At 53.3% G+C, this 27,437-nt stretch overlaps 1 protein-coding gene across 1 annotated transcript; it reads left to right on the top strand.

The window, feature by feature from the left end:
* Positions 1–777: 777 nt before the first annotated feature.
* On the top strand, positions 778–27,437 carry WNT9A (Wnt family member 9A). The gene is made up of 4 exons (XM_081135187.1): positions 778–970; positions 21,206–21,462; positions 22,147–22,409; positions 24,448–27,437. Exons 1-4 carry the CDS (start codon positions 876–878, stop codon positions 24,925–24,927), a joined length of 1,095 nt encoding a protein of 364 aa, XP_080991313.1. The 5' UTR covers positions 778–875; the 3' UTR covers positions 24,928–27,437.

The following is a 27,437-nucleotide window of genomic DNA, read 5'->3' as shown; positions in this document are numbered from 1 at the left end:
CTGAAGCCCCCTTTTTCCAGTCTCTCCTATACAGAGGCTCTGAGAAGGGGGTCGCCAGAGGATCAGCAGTGGCTAGGACCTTAGCCTCTACCTCATTTTCGACTTAAGGATGGGGAGACAGAGGTCCCAAAAGCTTGAGCTCCTCGGCTGGCCTTGAGCTGGCCAGGTAGCCTCGTTCCCAGGTCAACAGACCAAGGAGCAGCGCCTCCAACCCGCCGCTGGCTTCCTGAGCGGTCAGGTTTCGCCAAGGGCGCGGACATCACCTGCTGTCCCCGCTCCCTTTCCTCCAAACTCCCCGGGGAGCGGATGGGCTCAGTTCATGTCGGGCTGACAACGGGTCCCCAGCAGCACCAATCCCCGGCGTCCCAGCCTCGAGTTCCTACCAGGGCCCGCTCCGGCCCACCCTGCCACCGCCGCTGCCCGGAGTTCTCCCGACAGTTCCCCCGACCCTCGGCGGCCCGGCGTCCACCCGGTGCTCGCCCCCCTCCGCCCCCGTCCTGTCCCGGGGCCGCCTACGCTCCGCCCGGGCTCCGCCTCCACAGCCGCTCGGGAGCGCGTCCCCTCCCTCGGCCCGCTGCACGCTCCCGCCCCTCCCGCCGGTCCCCGAGGTCCCACTGCCCCTCGCACGCCTCCCCTCCCCAAGCGCCGGGCGCGCCCCGAGGCCCGCGAGGACAGCAGGCGGTGCGGCGGGCCGGCTGGCTCGGGTTTCGGCCCGCCCCCGGCGCCGGCGTGATCCCTCCCCGGGCGGGGCGGGCCCGGCCCAGCTGGCGGCCCCGCCCCCGGCCTGGCGCTCCGGGCGCTATAAGAGGGCGGCGGCCGCGGGGCGCCCTGCGCGGGGCCAGGAGCGCGATGGTCAGCCGCCGTGGCGCGGCAAGATGCTGGATGGGCCCCTGCTGGCGCGCTGGCTGGCCGTGGCCTTCGCGCTGACGCTGCTGCTTGCCGCGCTGCGCCCCTCGGCCGCCTACTTCGGGTAGGTGCCTGGCGGCCCGGAGGGCGGGCGGGCGGGCAGGCCCCGGGCGGGGGCGGCGCGGGGGCGGGGGCGACCAGGTGCGCGGGGCTCGGCTGGCGGGGGCTGCCGGGTTGCCTGGAGCTGTTTGTTTGCGGCGCGCGCGTCGCTGGGTCCGCGAGTCCGTGTCCCCGCCGCACCGCGCGGGGACAGGGGCCCGCGTACCTGACGGGCTGGCGTGGGGCTGCTGTCCTCTGTGAGTCCGGAGTCGTCGTTGCCGCGGCCGCAGCCGAGCGCTGGGCTCCCTGGAGCTCGGGGACCAAGGTGTGGTCCCGGATCCCTTAGGCCGCCGAGTTCTTGCCAAACGGCTGGAACCTCCCAGCCCCTGCCCACCCACCCCCCTTGCAGCTTCCCCCTCCTTTCTCTCCTCGAGAAGTTAATTTAACAACAACAAAAAAATACGTACAAAATCCAGATGTTCCTTGCACTGAGCCCCAAAGGAAAAAAAAATAACTCCAAGCCGGAGGAATTTATTTTTCTTGCGCTTTGCTTCTGACGCTCGCTCGGCCCCGGCCCGCGGGAGCGCGTCTGTGGGACCCGGCCGAAGCGCAGGGCCCAGCGGGGCCGTGAAAGCCATCGCGCGCCGTCTTGGGGGTCGTTGCCCTGTGCGCTTCTCCGCAGCAGCAGTGTGCGTGGTTTCCGCGCGTCCCTCTCCGCCGTTCCTTCCTGCCCTTCCTAGCCCCTTGCTCCCAGATCTGGGATATCCAACCCAGCAACCTTTGGGGACCCTCGCTATGATACGCATATGGGCATACTTAAGTTTGGGGTGGCACCGTTAGGGCAGCCTTCTGGCTCTTCTCAGCCTCGCCACTTCCCGCCCCACTCCTGACCCTGAAGCTATGGCCCACTGTCTCCCCCTGGCCCCAGTCCGAGGTGCCCTTCGGCCTCACCCGAGCCGCCGCCCTCCGCCCTTCACCCTTCACCTGTTCCCTAGCCCCTGGCCCCCTCGCCGGCGGGCGGTGGCCTGGCCGGCAGAGGGCCCTATTGGTCCAGAAATGTGGCACCGCCAGGGCAGGGAGAGGCCGACTGGGCGAGGAGCCCTGCAGGTGTATCCTGTTCTCAAAGAAAATAAAATATTTTCATGGGAAACTTTTCCTTTGTGTTTTTCTCCCCCCTTCTCCTTCTGTTCCTTTCTCCTGGGGGTTGTCTTCCAGGGTCAGCTCCATGTCTTACCTGGAGCTCCCACCCCAAGGCACTCTCCTGGCTATCTGTGGGTCTGGCCCTGCCTGGGGCCCAGGCTGTGTGGAGGCTGGCACACCCCTGCACGCCATCTGTGCAGCCTTCACCTCACCCTCATGGGCAGAGGGAGGGTCAGAGGATGGCCGTCTGGCCACAGGTCCATGGGTGAGTCACACCGGCCTGTCAGCCAGCTGTGCCTTCTTGCTGTCCTGGCCCAGCCACAGGTCTGTTCCCCAGGCTCCAGACACACCCGGGGCTTGTCTGCTCTGGCTTGTCTGCTCCAGCTGCGCTTTGCCTAGAGTCTCTGCTGCTGCCCCACTCCTCCTGGGGAGGATCAGTTCAGGGGGAGGTTGGGGTCTTAGCTCCCAGCTACCCACCCCCCATTCCCCCAGGCAGCATCCCTCTTTCCCTGATTTTCCTTCACTCTGCATCTCTGGGGAAGTCTTTGAGCTGTTAGTGTATATTTTAGCTGCTTCTCAGAGAAAAGTCCTGGTAGGCACGTGGCATGTGGGGAAAGCTAGGCGCCCCATGGCTCCTCCGGCCTGCTGACTTGGCTCTCCTTTTTGGCCTCAAAGGCCTCATCAAGTGAGGTTCCTGGGGAGTATAGGAGGCAGATGTGCTGCCCTGGTGACAGCTGGTTCTGCTGGAGGCACTTGTCACCCCTGGCAGCAGGCAAGAGCCAAAACTCTGCTTGGTGGATCTGGAGGGTAAGGGCAGCAGGCCCAGCACCAGCTGGACAGGCAGAAGGAGGAAAGGACCAGGGACTGGATGGGTCCATGCCCAGCATACTCCTCAGGACAATGTCAGGACAGAGTTGATTCCCAAGGGGGTCCAGACCTGGGAGGAGGAGAGGAGGCAACACACACTCTGCTCTATGCTACTGTGTATGGAGGTCCTGCCTCTGGCCCATGGTGACCTGCTGAGCTGGGGTCTAAGGTCCTTTCTCCTGGCCCAGCAAAGAGGCAGAAGCCAGAGGGAGAAGGAGGAGGAAATGGCCCAAGGGAGGCAGGGTCCGGCTGGATCCAGGGGCCTCCCTGTGCAGTGCACAGGGCAGAGGGAGCAGGAGGAAGGACCTGATCCAGGCCCTCTTATCCCTTCCCCCTCTCCGAAATCTCTGCCTGGCACCGAGGCTCACAGTCAGGGCAGCTCCAGTTACAGCCCAGAAACCCAGAGAGGCTGGCCTGGGGGAGGGTCACGTGGGCGGTGGGAGTACTCCCTGCCCCCTTCTTGAGGCTGCAACCCAACCCATGAGCTGCTGCCCTGTTCCTGCTGCCCTCCTCTGGCCTCTGGCCACTAGGCAGGACCTTGCAGGCCGCCCACTGGCTCTCCTCTCTTCCCCCTGGCCTGGCTCTTCTTCTCTGGCATATTAGCAGGTGGCATTTCCATCTGGTTCTCCCGGGGCTTTGGAGATGCCTATGCTGGGGGGCCTAGAACCCTTGGCTGAATGCCCTCTTGGAAGGAGGGGGGAGCCTGGCTCCTAGCAGGAGGGCTGCCCTGGGTCTCTTGGTGAGTTGGGGATATACACTCATGGACCTGGGTGGACTGAAAGTTTTGGCCTGCCTTTGGGGGGGTGGCCCGCCAGCACCTGGCCCCTTTCCTGGCCTTATCCTCAGGTGTGTGCTGAAACCTTCAGGAAGGAACTCCCCAGACCCCAGGACAAGGGCCCTGCTACTTCCTGAGTGGGTAGCCAGGATCTGGGTCTGGGGCTTGTTGCGAACTGTGTCTGGCTCCAAGGCACATTGTTGCCCTTTTCTTAGAGATCCAGGTGCATGCTTAGGCAGCCCCCAGCAGAGGCCCCCAGGAGGTTGCTAGACCTGCATCACAGGGCTGCCCCAGGTGATCAGGCCTGTGGCTTCTAACGGGGTTATTCTTCAAAAGGGGTATCATGAGCCCCAAGGCTGTCTCATAGTATTGCCCCCCCCCCATTCTGCAGGAAGCATTTATAGGCTTGCTTGGGGGAGTGGGGCCCTGATGTGAGGTCTGCAGGCTGGTCCTACCTCTCTGGTCCAGGCTGCCTGGAGGCCTGCATGGAGGAGGTGGCACCAGGTGTGGCACTGAGGGCTCCCCCAGCCAGGATGGGCATTGGCACTGACATATGAGGGGTACTTGGAGCAGATCTGAAAGGCAGCTAAGGCACTGTAGGGGCCAAGTAGGTGTGAGACTTTTTGTTATTGAAAAGTAACTCACATCCTGTAAATTTACCCTGTTATAGCAGACAGTTCAGTGTTTTTTAGTTCATCCACAAGGCTATGCAGCCAGCACCCTATCTAATTCCAGAATATTTTCATCGCCCCAGAAACCTCATATCCCACCGCCCCACCCCCAGCCCCTGGCAACCACTAATCCACTTTCTGTCTCTGGATTTGCCTGTTCTGGATGTTTCATAGAAATGGAATCATATGATATGTGGCCTTTGTGTCTGGCTTATTTCACTGAGCATATCATTTTCAATAGTCATCCATGTTATAGTGTGTTTCAGTGCTTTGTTCCTTTTTGTGACTGAAAATATTCAATTGGATGGACACATGCAGTTTTTCTCATCTGTTCAGTTGATATTGGGACTGTTCCCACCTTTCGGCTATTGTGGGTAATGCTGCTGTGAACATTGGTATACAAGTTTTTTTGTGGACGTATGTTTTTAATTCTTCTGGGTATACACTAAAGTGGAATTGCTGGGTCACATGATAATTCTATATTTAATATTTTGAGGAACCACCAAACTGTTTTCCACAGTGGGGACACCATTTCACATTCCCAACTACAGTATACAAAGGCTCCAATTTCCCCACATCCTCATCAATGATTGCTATTCTCTGGTTTTATAATTTTTAATTATTTTTATTCTAGCTATCCTGGTGTGTGTGACTGCTTTCTTGCTGTGGTTTTTATTTGCACATCCTTGGTGACTGGTAAGGTGACACCTTTTCATGGGCATGTTGGACATTTGTGTGTCTTCTTTGGAGAAATGTCTATTTTGTTCCTTTGCACAATTTTTGGTTGAGTTTCTCTTTCTGATGTTGAGTTGTAAGAGTTCTTTATATGTTCAGAATCTTTCTTGGACTGGGGAGAACCTGGTTTCTTAACCCGTGACAGCATGGTGTCTGACCCCTGTATGCAGAGGCTGCTTCCACCGGTCTTCATAGCTTGGTCCCCAGCCCTGGATGTGTGGGGAGCCAGGGTGCAGGTGATTGCTGGGTTACTAGAGTCTGGTCTGGGAGCCTGGTGGGGGCCCTGGCTGAAGAGGTTGCCCCAGCACTGCTCTGGAGGGGCTGCTGTCATAGGGGCTGTGTATGCAGGATCAGGGAGGTGAGGGCTCCCTCTGCTTCTCCATGAACCCAGCCCAACTGAGGGAGTCCATGTGGCCACATGCCTGCTGGCTTCTCAGAGGGGGGGCACCCAGCTGGTCCCTGGAGGGGCAACCCTGTTATAGAATGATGAGGCTGCATGGTGGGCCTGTGAGGGGGCGAGGAGCAAGATAGGGTGCTGCCAAGAAAATAGGACAGCCCCAATGGGGCACCGGGGCCTCTGTTTGGGGCTGGGGGCTGAAGCTCATCTATGGGTGACCAGAGGAAGACTGGCAGTAAGGGAGGTGACTCCCTGGCTGGGGGCCAAGGGTGCCTGGAGCTGAGCAGTTAGGAGTTTGGATGATAGTCAGGATGGTGCTGTCCATGGAGACCCACCTCAGGACAGCTGTGTCTGGATCCAGAGTTTCAGGGAGAGGCCATGGAGAGCAGAGTACTGGAGGGGAGGGATGTCAGGAGGGAGTGGTTTTGCACCAGGGGAGGGGTACCCAGGTGAAGGACCTTATCACCATGTCTAGGGCAGCCGAGGGGCCACAAGGAGACTATTGAGGGCCCTTGGATGTGGATGAGACCTCCAAAAGTCAGGCAGGGGGTGTGCAGGGTGGGGCTTCTGGCTGGGGGGCACACTCAGGTCAAGGGAGGATAGAGGGTGGTGTGTGGAAGGGCCTGGTTTCCAGCTTTCAAAGGAGGGGGGATTCTACCAGTACCCATGACCCTTCAGAGGGACTGAGGTCCCCTAGGTAGGCCTGGGGCAGGAGTGGGGAGGCAGGTGGAAGGAGCAGGCGGACAGACTGAGGAGATTCTTTGGGGGGACCAGCCACTTCCTGCATCTCTGGTCTCCAATGTCTGTCCCTCCTTTCTCCCCTCTCCCAGCCAGTCTTCTCTGGGGCGCCACGAACCCCCCATCCTGCTGGCCCCAGCCAGCCCTGGTCCCCTTCCACAGTCCCTGGGGGCCTCTATCCTGGCCCCCTAAACCAGACCAGATAGAGGCAGGTGGGAGCATGGGGCCAGAATGGGGCCCTAGGCTGGGGCCTTGTGACGAGTGGTGCTATGTGCAGGCCTTGCGCTGGGGCCTGAGGTGAGGAGGAAGCCACGGCCACCTGGCTCCCTCAGCTGTGTGAGCAGACGTCCTGCCACAGCCGGTGGCCATCTGGATTGGGGGGGTTAGACAGCTGGCCTAATCTTGCTCCTGTCCTTGCCACTATGGTCTTGGACCTGACTGCAGTACTTTGGGCACCAGCAGGACCCTGCCCTGACTCCAGGGTGGCCCCAGCCAAGGGCACTGCCTGCCGCCCGCCCAGGGGCCTCTTGATGTCGAGGACAATAGGGGAAGTGTGTGGGTAGATTTTCTCCTGGGAAAGAATCTGTGCACACGATTCCTCCCCGTGGGCTTTGGGCCCTGGACTCAGGAGGAGTGATGAGCTGATAAGGGCCTGGCTCAGATCACCTGGTCCCAGAAAAATGACACCTGTCAAGGGCCAACACTCAGCCCCCTTAATCCTGGCCTGGGGGCACTACTAGCTCCCTTTGTGTATTGTCCCTGCAGGTGGTGGGTACCCCTGTGGTACCCACCCCTCTCACTAGGCTGCGGGAGGGGGAGATTAGGAGGAGGCACAGTTGTCTGGGAAGTGGGCAAGGCCAGGCCCCACTTGGAGGTGAGCCTCTGGCAGGTAGGGGGCAGGGCGCCATGCTTTAGGTTGGCCTCAGCTGTCAACTCTTCTAGGAAGCCATAGGACAGCCCAGTAGCATCATTCTTTATTGTAGCTGGAGCTCAAGTCTAAGGAGGCCAGGAAGGTCCCTCATGGGATCTCCTCCAAACTGTGCTCGACTGGAGGCCTGTGGTGGTCCCTTCCCCCTGGCTCTAGGCCCAGGAGCCCAGTGTGAGGTTTGAGACACTCATTCACCAGGCAGGCCAGCCCCCCTGCTACCTCTGGCTCTGACGTCTGCCTACTGCACCCATACCTGCTGGCCTTGGGTGCATGGATGGTGGGCCAGGTGCAGCAGACCACCAACCTGGACATCTAGAAGCTGACTTTTCGGGTGGCATGGGCACTGTGCTAAGGGGTGGAGGGCTCCCTGGAGTCCCCAGGGTGCAGGTGTGAGGTGAAGGCTTGGGGCTCTGCTGGATGAGGGTGGGGCAGGGTGGCTGGCTGTACTGCAGACCTGGTGGCCTGGGCTGGGCGATGACCAGCCTGCTTTCCCAAGAGGGCTGATCATTAAGGGACATCTGTGGGCTAGGCCAGTCTGGTTGGCAGGTGGCTGTGCTGGGGCTGCCACAGAAGGGCAGCCCCCGACCTGGGTGGCATGAGGCCGCCAGGCTCTATGACCCGAGGACCAGCCCTCGTCCTCCCCTGCCCCTCCCAGTGGTTCTCTGCTGGCCTGGTGCCTCTGGCCACAGGAGGAAGCCCGGCCGCCCAGCTGGCAGGCCCTGCACCTCGAGACCAGCAGCCGGACGAGGGAATGGAAAAAGGCAAGCCTCAAGCTGCATTTGTTTTTCTTAGCGATACCTGAGGTAGATGTGGCCAGGGAAGTGGTCTGGACCGTGTGGAGAGGCTGCCAGGGGCTCCCAGATCAGAGCATGTCAGAGCTGCTTCCTCCCGGCCCTGGCCACCCTGTCTGTGCCCTGCACCTGGTGGGCCAGCTCCAGGAAGGAAGCCAGTCATCGAGGTGACTCTGGTGGTGGCCAAGATGGGGTCCCCCTGGGGGCTATCTGAGCTCCTTCCTGGTCTCCTACCTGTCTCTTCATATGACATCCCTGTGGATCTGTGACCATCTGTGAGGTCTGGGGTATGGTGACTGGGACACAGAGGTGGCCTGCGGGGGTGTGGTAACTGGGACACAGAGGCTGCTTGGCTGCTCTGGTTCTTCCATGAAGCCACTGCTGCTCATCTTTTCCTTTCAGGCATCAGTGAAGCTGGGGTTCCACAGTCCCCCCTTTCCACTCTGGGGTCCAGCATCTGCTCCTGAAAGGGGCCAGTCAACTAGAGGTCCTCAGGGTCTGCAGGTCCTGCGAGTTATTTTCTCTGGGGGCCACCAAGGGTGGACAGGGACATTTCTCTTAGTGCTGTGGGTCCTGGTGCCCTGGAGTTTGCTGAGTCATATGTCTGCCAGGTGATCTCCAGGGTGGCTGGACCTGGGTGAGACGCTCCCGTTGGGTGGCTGGTCAGTGATAGAACTGGGGGCTGAGAGCTCTTTGTGCCCTGGAATATTGGGGTCCTATAAGGTGGGGAAGCTGGGGTCCGGTGGTTCTCCCAGCCAACGGAGACGACAACCATTATACACACGAGGTCTCCACCCAGTGTGAATGGCCTGTCCATGTGGGACTGCCGTCCTTTCCATGGCCTTCTGTCCATAGCCTCCTGTCTCGGCCTCCTTGCATGTTGGACACTGGGTGATGGTAGAGCCCTTGGAAGCCCCCAGACCCTGTCAGTGCCTCTGCCGCTCACGTGCTGGGTGGAGGCCACAGGCTGCAGGAGAGTGGAGGGTTAATCTCGGAACCTGTGTCTCAGCGCTGGAATTTGTTTTGAATTTGATTCACACAGAAATTAAATGCCGTCTGGTGGGGCTGAGGTTTCCTTGGCAGGGCACTGCGGCTTCTGGAACTCCAGCCTCTTCCCCTCCGCCCAACTCAGGGTCTCGGCTCCCCCCACGCGCAGCGAGCTAAGTTTGCGGGCAGGGTGGCCCATGGGATGGCCAGGCCTGTTGGCAGGAGGAAGGGCCGTCAAAATCTGTAGCCACCCCCTCCCACCCCCAGCAGGAAGTACCAAGATACTTGGACAGGAGCTGTTGGGCAGGGTGGGCTGAGCCTTGCTAGGCTGTTCAGGGGTGGGACCCTGAGGACAAGGACGTCTCTGGCCTTGGCCTGGCTCATACCTGTACCCCCAGCCCCCATCTAGCAGTGTCCATCTGCCACCTGGCTGCCCTTGGGGGCAAGTGTGATGGTATGTGACCAGCTGAGCCCTCAGACGGGCAGCCCCTCTCCCCAAGCATGTGGGCATGATAGCCTCAGGCCTGGCCCTCAGGGATGGGTATCCCCAGACTTGACTCTGTCTATCCTGGGTTCTTTCACACTCTCTCTGGCACTGGGGTGGAGTCTCTGCAGAGTTGCTTCAGGTGGTCAAGGGGTGGGCTCTCAAAAGTACGGGACCTAATCCAGGACGATCTTGTCTCAAGATCCTTACTTTGATCACATCTGCAAACACCCTTATTCCAAATAAGGTCGCACTCTGAGGTTCTGTATGGGTGCGAATGTGGGTCTCTTTATCCTTTGATTCAGGTTATCCCTGAGAACAGTTTCTGTGAGGAAATGCATCTGAAGCACTGCCGAAATGATGGCAGCAGATCAGTCAATGTGCGGCACAAAGCAGGTCTCACCAAGACCTAGCAAGTCTGGAAAAACCAAGTAGAACTGGGGAGAAAGTTTAAGTAATGGGCTGATTTGAAAACAGATTAGAAACTGCTGAAGAGAATTAGCAAACTGGAAGATAGGTCAGGAGAAATTACTGGAGGGAAGCCTGGGCAGGAGGCACATGGAAAACAGAGAGGGCGTGAGACCTGGGCAGGCGAGGCCCCGCATCTTCAGGGCCCAGAGGTGGGGACAGGGTGGTGTCTGGGGAGAATGGCCAAGGATTTCCTGAAACTGCTGGGAGCAATCAAGAGGACTCAAGAGGCACCAGTGTCCTTCCAAGCAGAAACATGAAGATTCGGGCCGGAATATACTTGGAAGTGCAAAACGCTGAGCACAAGAGAACTGGAAAGCCTTCTGAGAAAACAAAACACAGGTTACCCTTCTGGGTCCTCGAGCTGACTGCTCACAGGAGACACAGCAGGACGGTCCACTTGGTGTGTGAAAGAAAGTAACTGGCCAGAGTAAAGTGAAATAAAGACATTTTCAGCTACAGCAAGAGTTGCTCTGAAGGACACATAGATGCGCAGCTCAGGCCTGAGGAGTGCCCTGCTGCACTCCCGACACCGGAAGGAATAAAGCAAGGAGACAGTCACATGAAGGGACAGGGAGCACTGGACAACCTCTTGTCAGGTCCTAAAAGTAGAACTAAGTACACAACAGCATTCAACGGCCTCAGTGGAGTTGTGCTCTCAGTCCTCCTATTGCCCAGAGGGGCCAGTGGTGACCATATTGGATGTGGGTAAGTTATAGACTCATGTCATTTTGAGGGTATTCATGAAAAGAACAGAAATGTAAAACTTCAGACAACAAAGGGGAAAATGGAATAATAAAAACAATCTAAAAGGAGGCAAGAGAGGAGAGAAAGAGAAACAAAACAGGCATCGCCAGTAGAAAGGATGCCCAGGCCTAAGACTGAGGGGCAGGGTTGTGGTCAGGTCCTAGCTAATTAGGCTACATGTGACAGGTCCAGAGAGGACATAAGGAGCTAATACACCAACTCAATGGGTCCTGAGATAAGGAAACAAGGGAGGAGAGTGAAGGATGCAATGTGACCAAGACTCAATACCTGAGCTATGACTCAGGCTCTGCTTGGTGACCTGAGGCTGCAGTTTTGGAGAGACTAAAGCAGTCACAGTGGCAGCTTAAATGCATATTTTAGAAATGGGGAGACTTGAAAGTCCTCAGCAAGCATCTGTCACAGAAATGAGGAGAACAGTTAGCCAAATCCAAAGAATGCAGAGGGAATGAAGCAGTAGTGAGAAGTTAACAAAATAAAAACACACCTGCATTCGAGATGAACAGATCTGTGTCTGTGAAGGTCTTGGAAACATCTGAGGAGCCTGACTGAGGAGGAGGCTCAGGACATGTGTCCTCCTGTGGGGAACATCTCACACATTCTGCAGAATAAAATAAGGGAATGTAATGAAGAGTTTTATGCCAATAAATCTGAAAATTCAGAGGAAATAAAGAAACCCTGAAAAGTAACAGAAACAAATTCAAGATAGAATGTTGACTAATACCATAATAAGTCAAGAAATTGGGGCACTGGAATGTAAACGGTGAGGCTACTGTGGAAAGCTCTGGCAGTTCCACAATTAAACAGAGATTTATTCTATGACACAGCAGTTCCATTGGGGACAAAACCCATGAGAAATGAAAACATGTCTAAGCACCAATGTGTATGTGAGTGGTCATAGTGACATTGTATATAAGAGCTAAAGAGTGAACACCTCACATGTCTGTCAGCTGAGGAAGAAACAATATGTGCTCCATCCTACCGTGGGACGTTATTTGAAAATAAAAAGGGGTGAGGCACTTACACTCACTGCAGCATGGATGAATCTTGAAAACGTGCTCAGTGACAGCCTCATAATGTGTGATTCCATTATATGAATCATCCAGGACAGGCAAATCCACAGAGACGGGAAGTGGGTTAGTGGTTGCAAGGGCAGGGGGAGCAGTGGGGTTGATTGCTGAAGGGTAAAGGCTTTCTTTTTGAGGCAATGAAAATATCCTAAAATTGACTGTTTGCCCATATCTGTGAATATCCTACCAAACACTGAATGGTATAGTTTAAATTCTATGGTAGCGAATTATGTCTCAATAAAGCTGTTTAGAAAAATAAAACAAAAATCCCAGTAGAGAGAAACTGGACCAGAAACGAAATCTTTCCACTGAGAAAAGGTCAGCCTGCATGGCTTCGTGGCAAGTTCTACCAAATAGTTAAGAAGACACAATTCTAATCTGACACAGCTCTTCCAGGAAATTTTAAAAAGAACATTCACTAAGGCACCTAAACTCAGCAGGAAGAACACAGAGAAGAAAATTACAAACAGATGCAAAAGGCCCAGACAAAGCAACGCCAAGATACATCATTCCAGGACCACTTGGTGTCCAATGTGGGAATTCCCTACTTTAGCAGATCAAAGGAGAAAAGTCACATATCAGAAGGTGCAGGGATGACATCTGATGAAGTTCAACATCCATTTATGATTTTAAAAAAGGCACTTAGCAAACTAAAAGCAGAGAGAACTTCTTTAACCTGATACAGGGAAGACACTTCGCGAACTATACATAACAGTGAAATGGTAAAAGCTTCTCTTTAAGACCCAGAGTAGACAGGGACGCCTGTGGCCATCCTTGTCTGAATGAGGGTGATGCCAGCTGTCTTAACAGACCCTCAAGCAAGATGAGTATCTTTCTCTTACATAGTGAGCGTGTTCTGGCTCTGCGGGCACACTTTCCCAGTCTCTGGCCTTGTAGCTCTCTGTCAGCCTTTAGGGCACCGTTGTTTCCCATGTGAGTTTGTGCATGTGGAGGGGATGTGACAGGGTAGAGGATCCTCACTTCCTAGCACTGGTGCACAGCAAGATGGGGAGCTTTTGGAGGATATTTAGGGGACTATATTCATGATATTATAATAGGGTGGGTTTTAAAACCAGGTAGAAGTAACATAGACAGAAGAAGGCTAAAAAAGTTAAGAACTTTCATTATGGAAAGACACCGAAAAGAATAGAAAAGATAGTCATCCCCGGGGAAGGGGGGAAACTCCCACTCTTCCTGCAGGACATCTGTGCCTGGTGTGGTTGCTGTGGGGATTGGATGGTGGTCCCACTGCGCTCTGTAGGGAGGGATTCAGGAGCTTGTGAGCACAAGGCTTCTTCCCTTCCCTCCCCTCCCCTCCCCTCCCCTCCCCTCCCCTCCCCTCCCCTCCCCTCCCCTCCCCTCCCCTTCCCTTCCCTCTTTTTAGAAGTATTAAAGTTTTAGGCTTTACGTTTAGGTCTGATCCATATTGAATTAATATGTTAATATTTGTATATTGTAGAAAGTATGGAGCAAAGTTACTTATTTATTTGTTTATTTGCTTATTGCTCCAGTACCATTTGTTGAAAATATTATTCTTTCTGCACCAAGTTGCCTTTGCAACTTTATTAACAAAATTTGTTTCCCATATATGTGTGGGCCTATTTCTGGGACTTTGTATTTTGTTCCTTTGATTTATTTGTCTATGTTGACACCAACACCATAGTTTCTTGGTTACTGAGCTTTATAATAAGTCTTGAAATCAGGTAGTGTTGCCCTCCAGCTTCGTTCTTTTTTTTTTTTTTTTTGAGTTGCTTTGACTGTTTTATTTTTATCGTTTCCATCCCCCTGATGTCCTGCCTCCCCTTCGGCAGTCATCAGTTTGTTCTCTATATCGTGGATCATTCTGTTTAGTTTAGTTTAGTTTATTCATTTGTTTTTTTTAGATTCCACATATAGGAGAGATCATTTGGTATTTGTCTGTCTTTGTCGGACTTATTTCACTTAGCATAATACCCTCTAAATCCATCCATGTTGTCACAAATGGCAAGATTTTATTCTTCTGTATTACTGAATAATATTCCATCACATATATGCAGCACGTCTTCTTTATCCCTTTATCTATTGATGGACATCTAGGTTGCTTATGTATCTTGCCTTTTACTAGTAATGCTGTAATGAACATAGAGGTGCATATAGCTTTTCAAATTAGTGTTTTTGTTTTCTTTGGATACTCAGAAGTGGAATTGCTGGGTCATATGGCAGTTCCATTTTTAATCTTTTGAGGAACCTCTGTACTGTTTTCCATAGTGGCTGCACCAATTTACAGTCCCACCAACAATGCAACACTTGTTTTTTGATTTATTGATGACAGGCATTCTGACAAGTGTGAGGTGATATTTCATTGTGGTTTTAGTTTGCATTTCCTTGACGATTATTAGCATCTTTTCATATGTCTGTTGGCCATCTATATGTCCTCTTTGGAAAAATGTCTATTCAGGTCCTCTGCCTATTTTAAAAATCAGATTGGGGTGTGTATGTGTATGTGTATGTGTGTTTGGGCATTGAGTTGTATGAGTTCTTTATATATTTTGGATATTAACCCATTATTGGATGTATCATTTGCAAATATCTCCTCTCATTAATTTTGTTGATGATTTCCTTTACTGTGCAAAAACTTTTTAGTTTGATGTAATCCCATTTGTTTATTTTTTCTTTTGTTTCCCTTGCTCAAGGATACACACACACACACACACACACATATGTGTATATATATTGCTAAGAATAGTGTCAAAGAGTTCACTACCTATATCTTCTTCTAGGAACTTTATAGAAAATGTTTCAGTTCTAACATTTAAGTCTTTTACCCATTTTGAGTTTTTTTTTGTATATGGTGTTGGAAAGTGGTCTAATTTCTTTCTTTCTTTTTTTTGCATGTATCTGTCCAGTTTTCCTAACACCATTTATTGAAGAGACTGCCTTTACCCCATTGTATATTGTTGCCTCCTTTGTCATAGATTAATTGACCATATAGGGGTGGGTTTATTTCTGGGCTTTCTATTCTGTCCCATTGATATATGTGTCGGTTTTTATGCCAGTGCTATGCTGTTTTGATTACCATAGTCTTGTAGTATAGTTTGATATCAGGTAGTGCGATGCCTCTAACTTTGTTCTTTTTCAAGATTGCTGTGGCTGTTCAGGGTATTTAGTGGTTCCATATATACATATTAGAATAATTTGTTCTAGTTTTGAAAAGAATGCCATTAGTATTTTTCTTTAATCCTCACCTGAGGATATTTTTTCCATTGCCTTTTCAGAGAGAGTGAAAGGGAGAAGGAAAAGGAGAGGGAGAGAAAGGGAAGGAGGGAGGGAGAAAGGGAGGATGGAGGGAGGAAGAAAGCGATGTGAGAGAGATACATCAATTGGTTGCCTCCACAAGTGCCCCAACCTGGGCCTGGGATAGAGTCTGCAACCAAGGTACATGCTCTTGGCCGGTATGTCCCAGGGCCAATGCTCTAATCACTGAGCCAAACTAGCTAGGGCGCCATTAGTATTTTACTAGCAATTGCATTGAATCTGTAGATTTATGTATGGGCATTTTAACAATTTAATTCTTCCAACCCATGAGCAAGATATATCTTTCCAATTATTTTTGTATTCAATTTATTTCTTCATTGTCTTACAGTTCTCAGAGTACAGATCTTTCACCTCTTCCATTAAATTTATTCCTAGGTATTTTATACTTTTTGATGCAATTATAAGTGGGATTGTTTTCTTAATTTGTCTGATTGTTCATTATTGGTGTATAAAATTGCAACTGATTTCTGTATATTGATTCTGTATCCTGCAACTTTACTGAAGTCATTTATTAGTTCTAATAGTTTTTTTCTTTCTGAGTCTCTAGTGTTTTCTATATATAGTATCATGCCATCTGCAAATAATGAGAGTTTTACTTCCTCTTTTCTGATTTAGATGCATTTTATTTCTTTTTCTTGTCTTATTGCTGTGGCTAGGACTTCCAGTACTGTGTTAAATAAAAGCAATGAAAGTGGGCATCCTTGTTCCTAACCTTAAGGAAAACACTTTTAGTTTTTCACTATTGGGTATGATGTTAATGTGGGTTTATCATATATGCCCTTTATGATGTTGAAGTATGTTCCTTTTATACCCATTTTGTTGAGAGTTTTTATCATAATAGGATGTTGAATTTTGACAGATGCTTTTTCTGTATCTGTTGAGATGATGGGCTTTATCTTTTATTTTGTTAATGTGATGTGTTGTATTAATTGATTTATGGATGTTGAACCACCTTCACATTCCTGGTATAAATCCTACTTAGTCATGGTGTATAATCCTTTTAATGTACTGTCCAATCCAGTTTGCTAATAGAGTGTTGAGAATTTTTGCATCTATGTTTATCAGGGGTATTGGCCTGTAATTCTTTTTTTTTGGTAGTGTCTTTATTTGGTCTTGGTATCAGAGTAATGCTGGCTTCATAAAATGAGTTTGGAAGTATTCCTTCCACATGAATTTTTAAAAATAGTTTAAGAAGGATACATATTAATTTTTCTTTAAGTATTTGACTGTTTCTTGAGTGAGAATTGCATTTCATACTTCCCTGGCCATATTGAATCTTAGGAGAATGCTGAAGATTAAAGGGAAATGCCTGAATGTAGTAAAGTGCATTTAGATCTTGTTATTTCTTTCTGGGAAGTGGGCTCAGCACTGTGAGAAGCGGTCAGCTGGATTAAGCAGGGTTTGAGGGGTTCTGCTGCCTGTCAAGGGGCTGCTGCCTGTGGGCAGTCTCCCGGGGCTCACTGCCTCTACTGGCTGCCTGTGCAGGCCTGTGAGCTTGTCTGTCCTGGGCCAGACGTTTGCTTGGGGTGTGTGTGGGGGGAGCAGGGGAGGTGCAGCAGCTGCGTTGAGCAGCTGGGCTGGCTGGGTGAGCCGGGCGAGGCCTGTGCTGTGCCAGGAAACCTGGGCCATTTTCTGGGCTGAGACAGGTTGAGTGGGCAGAGGCTCCTCACCCAGGCTAGCATGCAGGGCTGAGAGCTTGCATTGGGGAGTGGGTAAGGTGGGGGCTCACCTGTGCCACCTGCTATATGCTGAATGTTGTTTCGAATAGGTCACGCATGCATAGCACAGTGTGTGAGAAGCTCACAGGGTAGAGGGAGAGGAGTGTTTCCTCTGCCCTAGGCCATCTATGTCCTGGGTTGCCGTGTACCTGTAGACATATACACAGCATTGAAGCAGGCAGATCAAGTATGCCATGGAGGGGTGGATCCCAGTTACTTAGTCAGTCTCCAGTCTTTTGTATAGTAGCCCCTTAATTTGTGTTCAGTTTTGTTTTATATATTTCCAGTTACCTGTGGTCAGAAAATATTAAATGGAAAAGTCCAGAAATAAACAATTCATAAGTTTTAAATTGTGTGATGTTCTGAGTAGCATGATGAAATCTTACGTTGTCTGCTCTGTTTCACCCGGGACATAACTTGTCCCTTTGTCCAGTGTTTCCATGCTGTAGTCACTCCCCACCTGTTAGACACTGAGTACCTGTCTTGGTGATCAAATTGGTTGTCAGAGAGAGAGAGAGACCATGTTCATACAACATTTATTACAGCATATTTTATAATTGTTCTATTTTATTATTAGTTGTTAATCTCTTATTGCCCCTAACTTATAAATTAAACTTTATCATAGGTGTGTATATATAGGAAAAAACACAGTATATAAAGGGTTTCGTACAATCCTCAGTTTTAGGCATCCACTAGGGATCTTGGAACATATTCTTGCAGATAAGGGGGGACTACTGTATAACAAACAGTACTTGCAGTGTTTTTGTATGACAGCATTGTGTTGGATAATGTGTGAGTGGTGCATGCATGTACATTTTTAAAATTTTAATTTATTGATTTTGAGAGAGAGAAACACTGATTTGTTGTTCCACTTATTTATGCATTCATTGGTTTATTCTTTTATGTGCCTTGACCCAGGTTTGAACCCACAACCTCAGTGTATTGGGATGGTGCTCTAACTAACTGAGCTACCTGGCCAGGGCCTATGCATGTGCATTTTAAGGTAATATATCTGTACCCTGTATTTCTAGAAAGAGAACTGGTGGGTGATTTTTATAGATATGCCAGTCCAGAATTCCAGCCATGGAGGGACATCTGTTTCTCCTGGCCTTGACAATAATCTTATCAGACACCAATTTGCGCTCATCTGATGAATGAAAAATAACATAAAAATATCATTTTATTTTGTGTTTCTTTGAGTAGGGCGGAGTCTCTTAAAAGTTTTAACAGCAGCTGTATTTCCTACCCTTGAACTCTATGTTGATATCCTGTGTCCTCTGCAATAGACTCCTTTTATATTATTATTATTTTTAAATATGTCTTTATTGATTTAAGAGAGAAGAAGGGAGAGGGAGAGAGAGATAGAAACATCAATGATGAGAGTCATTGATCGGCTGCCTCCTACATGCCCCCTGATGGGGATCAAGCCCACTACCCGGACATGTGCCCTGACCAGGAATCAAACCACAATCTCCCAGATCCTAGGTCGATGCTCAACTGCTGAGCCACGTGCAGCAGGGCCTTTTATTATTTATCTTTAGGAAAAGATATACACAAAGGTGCACATGCGCACACACACAAGCACAAGCAAAGGAAGTTGGCCCTTGGTTTGGGATTAGAGTTGCAACATTTCTCCTGACTTTTGTCTATTGTTTTTTAAAACTCTATGCTACTTTTTCACTTTGTGGAGATTGTAATTTAGAGTTAAATTTGTTAATTTTTCAAGGTCTTCTAGATTCTGATTCACTCTGAGAATAGCCTTCCTGATTCAAGGAGTGTTTTATAAACCTCTCATCTTTCCTCCAGCGCTGCTGTGGTTACTCTATGTGTTTGGGTTTTCTGTCCTGGATCCCTGGCCCCTGTCACTGGAACCTCTTCCACTCACCCAGACCAGCCTTCCTCCCCACACCCGGCACATCATCTGCCCACTTATCTTGCCACCTGTCACCTCCACAAGGGTTTGTCCTCTGCATCCCAGGCCATGAGCCCCGAGGCAGGCCACACACTGAACACACCCTGGCAGTGTAGGGGGTCTGGGGCAGGGGCCATCTGGGTGCTGGTGTTAGAAAGTTAGGGAGGGGTTGCCTTGGGAGCAGAACAGTGTGGCTGCAGCAGGGTTCCAGCTTCACACCACTTCTAGAGCATGGGGGAACCCTGCCTTCAACCTCCATGTATAGTATGGGCACAGTTGGCCCTAGGTGTCGGGGACCCATTCTCGGCCCCCATATGCAGTGTGGATGAAGAAGTCCTGGGTATGGGGGTCCCCTGTCCTCAGCTTCCCTAGACTGAGAGGTAGCATGGCCCCAGGTACAGGTGGACACCTGCCCTCGGCCCCCATGTACAGCATGGACTGGATGCAACCTCAGGAAGGGGACCCTTGCCCTCTTCTCTAGGAAGCAGTGTGGCCCTGGGTGTGTTGGGACTCCTGCCCTCAGCCTCCAAGGGACTGGGAGGCACTGTCATCTACCATCCTTTCCCTCTCCTGGTTCATTCTCACAGCTGCCCTTTCTAGGCTGGCCCCAGGTTCCCCCACATTGGCCCTGCCTTTAGGGGGTCCTCTTGGATGCTGGAATGTTTTGGCACTGCCTGGAACTTGGTTAATCTCGTGCAGGTTGGAGGCTGCAGGGTTTCTGCTGCCTGGCACTCATTCTGGGCACAGCTGTTGACATTCCTGTCTGGGGACAAGTCTCCACTGTGTGAGCTGCCTTTGTGTGGGGAGCATGGCTTTTCCAGCCTCAAGCTTGGGGTCTGCAGGCCCCAGCCTGTTCCCCGTCTGCCTCAGCAGCTGTCTTTGGGCAGGAGGCCTGGAAGTCCACGAAGCCGCCCATGGCAGTCCCTGTTGTGTCACTGTGCCCTAAGGCATGAAACACTAACTCCTGCAGCAGCATTGGGGGTGCAGGTCACTGGCTGGCATGCTTGCCTCTCTAGCACAGCAGCCTAACTCAGAGCGTACAGGCACCTTCTCCTCCAAGGCTTTGCTGTCTCTCTGTCTGCACCACTGGGCCACCCACTCTGGCCCCTCTTGTGCCTCAGGGACCTTTGGGATTCTCCCCCAGCCCTCGCCCATGCTGGTCTCCCATTGTGCATGGGGGTGGCGGTGGCAAAGGGGGCTCCTGGCTCAGAGCATCACTTAGAGGAGAGCTTGCCCTGCAGTGAAGTCTGCAGGGGCTGAAGCTGGTAGGGACCTTTCCAGGGCTCTGCTCTGGTGCCATGCCTTCTCTGAGCATGTGGCAAACAGGGCCCAGACCTGGGGTGTCTTCTAATAGAGCTAGAGTGTGGAAGGGGTGGGGTATGGGGGCGCATCCTTGGTCTGGGGCCTGCTTGTATGGCCCCACCCTCAGGGGTGCCTTGCTCCTGCCTGCCTGCGACTCCTTTCTGCACTCTGAAGCCTTCTGCCCTGGTGTCCCTGCAGCAGCTCCTGGCTCCCTGCTGGGGCTCCTGCCTTCAGGGAGCTGACTGGAGTGAGTGAGGCAGGCCCAGTCCCTTCAGAATCTAAGAGCCCCACTGGGCCCTCAGCAGGGTAGATGCACCCACCCCAGGCAAGGCCAGAGAGGCCATGCTGAAGTGTGTATGGGGGGTGGGTGAGAGGGAGCGGAGGGCAGGGAGGCTTTGAAAGCCAGGACCTAGGTTATCCCCAGAGGAGCATCACTTCTGGGGGTCTGCTATAGGGTGGGGTTCTAGGAGGGCCCACCACATCCCTTCTGCTACAGAAAGCTGTGGCTCTTGAAGTTAGCCTGGTGGCCACTGTGCCCCTGAGTGGCCTTTTGAGTGGTAGCAGGAGGGAGAATGGGGCATGGTGAGTGGACCTTGGTTCCCATAGGTGGGCTGGGATGGGAGGCTTGTTTCCAAAGATGCTCGAATGGGAGTTCTGAGCCCTGCCCCTTCCCCTGCCCAGGTGGGCATCTCTCCCTCTGAAGGGCTGAGGGTCTGGATGTGGCTGGGCATGGACATGCCTGGGGCCCAGATGTACAGTTGCTCTATCTGGGGACACTGAGGCCATAGCAGAGAGAAGGCCAGGCCTGTCATTCCCTGGATGGAGCAGGTGGGGGGGGGGGTAGGCCAGAGAGCAGGCTACAGACTCTGTGGGCCAGAGCGTTGGGCAGAGCTACAGGAGAAACTGGCCAGCTTCTCAGTGGCACCTGGGTTCTGGGTCGGGAGGTTTGCTGTGGTGCAGGTGTTTTGGGAGATCTGTCGGGCTGTGTGTACAGACTGTTAGAGGGCAAGGAATGTGTTATGGCCCTCCCAAGGGCCCACCCCAGCTGGGGACAGCAGAGGTGGGTGTCCAGAAGCAGGGCTTCCCCAACTGGGTAAGCAGGCAAGACAGTGGGTGTGGCGTATGTGCCTTCTGGAGGCCTGGCCTCCTGAGCCCTCACCAGGGTGTGCACAATGGCTCTTCCTCTGGGGTGGTGCTCACCCTGGTCTCTCTGCACAGGCTGACCGGCAGCGAGCCCCTGACCATCCTCCCGCTGACCCTGGAGCCAGAGGCAGCTGTGCAGGCGCACTACAAGGCCTGCGACCGGCTGAAGCTGGAGCGGAAGCAGCGGCGCATGTGCCGCCGGGACCCCGGTGTGGCGGAGACCCTGGTGGAGGCGGTCAGCATGAGCGCCCTTGAGTGCCAGTACCAGTTCCGCTTTGAGCGCTGGAACTGCACCCTGGAGGGCCGCTACCGTGCCAGCCTGCTCAAACGAGGTGTGGTGCACTGGAGGCAGGGCTGCGGGGTGGCCGGGCCCGGGTCAAGGGGGAGGAGCTGGGGGCATAGAAGAAGACCCTCCTTTCCCCTCCCAACTCCTCTGTCCCCGCCCTCTGGCCCCCATCCCTTCCTCCTGCCCTGTCCCCAGACAGGCCTGAATGGTTGCTGGTGGGACTAGGAACCTTTGGCAGTTTTGACAGGGCACTAGGGAGCTCTGATGGCTTTTTCCACAAGCCTGTGGCCAAGGCTTAGTGGTGGCAGGGACGGGAGGGGTTCAGCTGGTGCCCAGAGCACAGAGCCTCATCTCCCCTGTCTCCCTCTGCACTTGGGAGCTGCTGGGGACTCTCATCTGAGCCTCTCAATGGTCTTGTTTAAAAACTGGGTACCTGAGGCCCAGGCAGGGCTCCCCTAGGGCCCCAGGCTATTCTGGTGGGTGGGAAACCCGGATGGATGGGGTCTCTGATCGCCAGGCAAAATCAAGGCCACAGTACCTGTGGATTCCCCATGCATATAAGAGAGCTGTCAGCCCAGGCAGGTATTTCCCCTTCTCCCCACCAAGTTGATCATGAGAGGGTTCCAGCAGTTTCTGATTTGGGGCTTCATCTGGAATGCAGTGGTTCAGCTGCATATAGTGACGGGGCTGCTTCCGCTGCAACCACTGACCAGCCCTGCTGCTCCCTCAGGCTTCAAGGAGACTGCCTTCCTCTATGCCATCTCCTCGGCTGGCCTGACCCACGCGCTGGCCAAGGCCTGCAGTGCAGGCCGCATGGAACGCTGTACCTGCGATGAGGCCCCTGACCTGGAGAACCGAGAGGCCTGGCAGTGGGGTGGCTGCGGAGACAACCTCAAGTACAGCAGCAAGTTCGTCAAGGAGTTCCTGGGCCGGCGGTCAAGCAAGGACCTGCGTGCCCGTGTGGATTTCCACAACAACCTCGTGGGTGTGAAGGCAAGCGGGGCGGGGGTGGGGTCCAGGGTGGGGGGGTGGGGGTGGGAGTGAAGGGGCAGGCCAAGTTCAGAGAAGGCTGGGGGGCTGGGAGGAGGTGAGATCTACTGTCTCTGTGCTTTAGTTCTAGCCATGTGGTACCAGCCACTGTCTTCCAGTCTTCCTGTTTATGTAAGGCTCATTACCTGCCAGATAGATGGAGATTCTAGTTGTTATGGAGAGTGTCCCATGGCCTCCCCTGAAGGGTGCCCATGGCCTGCTGTGGAGAGTGCCCTGTGGTCTCCCCCCATGGAGAGGTAGAACTGGAAAGCCTACTTTCTGCTGGTTGGGGAAGAGCCAGGTGGGTCTGGGCCCATCTGTGTCTGGCCCTGGGTGGTCAAGGCCACCAGGAGGGTCTCTGTGATGAGTACCATCTATCTAGGATTATGACAGATTGAGAGCCCTGCCTGTCAGGGCGGAGGGGTAGGTGATCCTGTTACCAGGGAACTAGGTGGAGGCAGTCTGGAAACTGTGCAAGCCAGAGGTCCCAGGAAAGAGCTGGGGTGCAGCGCTGGTCCAAGAGTTTGTTGGGGGATGCTTCTGCCTCAGGGATCTCATCTGTGGCCAGGACTCTCTTCTGAGGGAACCCAGCTCAGGAGACTCAGGAAAAGAAATATCTTGGTGTTTTGACTGGGCCCTTCTGGGGGCTGCTGCTGCAAGCATGGCTGGGCCTGGCTCCTGCCACCCTTTACCCTCCCTGTAGTCCCTCGGCTCTTGGGTCCACAACACTGGAGTAGGCATCAGACCTTACCTGTGGTCCTTTCTGTGGGTGGATCACTGCCCCCTTAGTTCCCCAACAACTTGGGCCACCAGTTGCCCCCCCCCCCCCAGGCTCAGCCATTGCCTGGGACTGGCAGGGGACGCCAGGAATGTGGAGCCCTAGCCTGGGGGATGTAATTAGAGCGAGCCTACTGTTAGACTCTTTATTGACTAGCTGGAGTTCTGAGTCATGGATGGGAGCTCCTTCCCTCCTTCAGTCCTCTGGGGAGGGGTGTGGGGAGATTAAATCCCCCAGGCAAGACCCTTTCTTTTCCTTTGTACTTCCCTTGTGTAGCTATAAACGAAAAGTTAGAATATGAAAAGTGCTCCATTAGCTCCAGGCCTGGGTAAGTAGTGTTTTAATTAAATTTGTCATGTTTCTCAGCAAAGTATCATTAAGTGCGACTCTTCCATTGCGTGGCCCCGGAGCAGCTATGTTTCTTAATCCCCTTATGTGGCCCTCCTTGGGAATTCACGCCTGGCTTGGGCCACTGGGAAGGGCTTCCTTGCCCTTCCTCTCCACATCCCTCCAGGGACCCCTGTGTGGGCAGTCTGGGCAGGAGACTCAATGGGGCAGCTGGCCTGACTTCCTGACTTTGCAGGTGACACCCAAGTCCTCGAAGGGGAAGGACCCTGTGTGGGTCTCGGGCAGCTTCCCAGAGCCTGAGCAGAGCTTGGTGCTGGGCCACACCTGCTCCTGCCCTGGCCTGCTGCCTTTTACCTCTGGCTCAGTTGGGTGGCACCTATACATGCAGTAGCACCAGTTCCCGATGCTCAGGCAGGGACGTGGCCAGCTCAATTATAGACACCAGTGGCCAGTCCTGCCCATTGGTGTGCAACTCTCCAGAGAGTAGACTGCTAGGTACTGGCTGATGGGGTGCTGATGGTGGGGCTGGAGGGTAGCCTTCCCTGCCCTTGTAGGGGCAGCCATAGACATAGGGAAGGACATCCGGGTGGGAGTGGAGTGTCTCCACAGGGCCATAGGTGCTGTGGTGGCCACTCTAGAGGTCACACTTCTGGCCATAGGATTTCTGCGATCTGTGGCAGTGGGATGGGTGTGTAAGCCAGGGAGCCTGGGTGATGGGTAGTGGTGGCCCTCTGGGCCCTGCCTGGGTTTGGGGGCTTTGGGGTTTGGGCCTAGAGTGGGTGCCGGTTTCAGCCCCTCTGGGGCTATCTGTGGGGTCTGGTTTCTGTTCTGCTAAGCATGGCCCTCATGCTCACCTTCCTCCATCCCTCTCTCCAGGTGATCAAGGCTGGGGTGGAGACCACGTGCAAGTGCCATGGTGTGTCAGGCTCCTGTACCGTGCGGACGTGCTGGCGGCAGCTGGCACCCTTCCATGAGGTGGGCAAGCGCCTGAAGTACAAGTATGAGACAGCACTCAAGGTGGGCAGCACCACCAATGAGGCTGCCGGAGAGGCGGGTGCCATTTCACCGCCAAGGGGCCGGGCCTCGGGCACAGGTGGTGACCCACTGCCCCACACACCCGAGCTTGTGCACCTGGATGACTCGCCCAGTTTCTGCCTGGCCGGCCGCTTCTCCCCAGGCACTGCTGGCCGCAGGTGCCACCGCGAGAAGAACTGTGAGAGCATCTGCTGCGGGCGAGGCCACAACACACAGAGCCGGGTGGTGACACGGCCCTGCCAGTGCCAGGTGCGCTGGTGCTGCTACGTGGAGTGCAGGCAGTGCACGCAGCGGGAGGAGGTCTACACCTGCAAGGGTTAGTGCCAGGTGCCAGGCCGCCATGGGGTTGCAGGCAGAGTGTGCAGCAGAGGCATCTACACTTGCAGACTGAGCCCCGGCTTAGGTGCCCCCAGCACATTTGGGCATGAGGCGGAGGCAGGAGCCCAGCCTGGTCTGACCTCCGCATACCCTCTGCTTCTCCCTCCCCGGAACCCGACAGCATTGCACTGATGCTTTCCAGGCTGTGTCTGTCCTTAAGAGTCCAGTTCCTGTGTCACAGCGCCCCTCACCACTTAGGCTCCCTCTGAGGAGTACGGGTGCACCTTCGTGACCACACAGGGCCTCTGTGGCAGCCTGTTGGCTGTCCTCCAGCAGCTCTGGTTAGAGTCAAACCACTAGGAGAGGGACAGCCAGCTACCCAGGTGTAGAGGGAGGGCACTGTTGTCTCCCTCTGACATCAAGCACTTCTCTTTGGAGTGATATCAGTGACTTTTAAGTTATTTTAATTTAACTAATATATAATAATTATTTTCTTTGTCCCCAGTATGTTCCAGGCTGTGACTCTTCCAGTCTGGAGGGGCCCCTTCCTCTCTCCTCCCCCCCTCCCCCCAGACTTCTTTGCCTGATCTGCTTTGTGTTTGAAACCACTAAGTCAAGAGAGATGTTGCTGTCGTTGTTCTAAAGAATTAAAGCAAGCTGTGTCTGGCCACCTCCCTCAGGGCTTCTGGAAGTCAGGTCCAGGCTGCTGCCCCCAGGAAAGCCATCCTGGGAAGGGCGCCTGTGGGCATACAGCCCTGCACTCCAGCCCCTCAATGCAGATTCTGGGGCCTGGGGTGGCAAGGCTGGCCTGCCTTCCCCAGGGGGTATTCATGGGCAGAGAGGGGCAGGGTCAGCCCCTTGGAGCGTTTATTTCACAAGGAAGGCACAGCTTGCTCTGTGTCACTGTGGGGGAAGCAGGGTGGGGATAGACGTGATGGAGTGTGTCTGGGGCTAGGATTTGGCAGATGGACGGCTGTGTTCCTTGGCCAGAAGGGGAAAGGATGGCCGACACTGACCTGGTTAGGTCTTAGTGTGAGCACTCGTGTGCATATGTGCTTAAGTATGTCTATGGGGGTGGTGTGTGCATGCATGTGCAGTGTGTGCTTGTATGAGTTGCATGTGCACAAGCACGTGTGATATGTATGCATACATGAGTGCACGTGCATACGTGTGAGCACATGTATGTACTCGTGGCACGACTGTGTGAACATATGCAGGTGTTCATGGGTGTGCATGTGCGTACATGGATGCATGCATCTGAGCATATGCCTGTTCTGTATGCATGTGTTATGTGTGCGTATGTTTGGAAGCACGGGTGATGTGTATGCATGTGTGCATGTGAGTGAGCATGTGCCCGTGCGTGTGTGTTGGTGTGGTCTGGGTGGCTGGGGTGTGGCCTGGTCCACCTTGTGCCCTTCCTTAGCGTGGGCCTCTCCTTCCCACATTGACGTGAATGGCAGCCTTGGCTCTGGAGCTTCTGCCCTGGGCCTGTCCTGCTCGGCTGGGTGACTGTGCTTCAAGGGTGCAGGCAGTGTGGAAGCGGGAACTACTGAGCTAGGGCATTCCTCGGAGTCCCAGGGGCTCCAGGAACCCCAGGGAACTGTGTTTTTAAAAGAAAACCTATTTATGTTGATGTGGGTCTCTTTGTCCCTGTTTTATAGTGTAAATAGTAAAGTTTATTCTCCTGTGGTTCAGAGAACACCCCGTGAAAAACTGCTGTGGAGGCCCATCCTGGAAAGGAGCCAGGCGGGCTCCTCAGTGGCAGGAGATGTGGACCTGCCCCCCAGTCTCTGCAGGCCTGGCTGGACAGGGGGTGAGCTATGGTGCATCCTGGTGGTCCCCACGCATCCCTAGCTGCTGGGGCCCAGAGCAGGTGGAGCGGCACGCTCCCTCGACAAGACTGTAGCCAGTCACTACTGGGTCTGGAAAGGTGGCAAGTCAGAGGAAGGATATATATTTTTTAAATTAAATACCACATTTAGCTATTTTTGTCATAAATATTAAGAAAAGTATTTTTTAAAACAAGGCAGACTGAAAATGTCTGCTGGCTGGTTTGTTTATATATAAATATATATCAGAATGTCTTGCTAAGCAAAGAAGCAACTCCCGCTGATGGAGCCTCTCCTAAAGTGCTTCTCTTTCATGTGGCAGAAGATCTCTGAAGAAAACATGTCTGTCGTGGGGCCAGTCCCCGGGTTCAGCCTCTCTAGGGGCTGTGGGGGTGGGCAGCCGAGCTGAGGGCCAGGCGGGTCCCGGCCACCTGCTCCCACCAGCCCCTCAGACGTGGGTCCTGGGCGTGGTTCAGCCAGGTCCGGAGGTTGGGAGGAGAGGGGCATTTACACACGACAACCCTGCTCGGTGTTCAGCCGCTCCTGCCGGCCACCCACTTCTCTACCTCATCTGTATAGCGAGTAGGTGTGTACTCGAGTGACTAGGAGAATGTATTTATTTAACGGCTTTGTGTAACACAACAGAAACAAATGGAAACACTAAATAAACGTATTTTAAATTAT

This window comes from Miniopterus schreibersii, assembly GCF_964146895.1.
Source record: "Miniopterus schreibersii genome assembly, chromosome: 4".
NCBI classification, from domain to species: Eukaryota; Metazoa; Chordata; class Mammalia; order Chiroptera; family Miniopteridae; genus Miniopterus; species Miniopterus schreibersii.
Note: the sequence above shows the minus strand (reverse complement) of the source record. Positions and strands in the feature narration are given on the sequence as shown.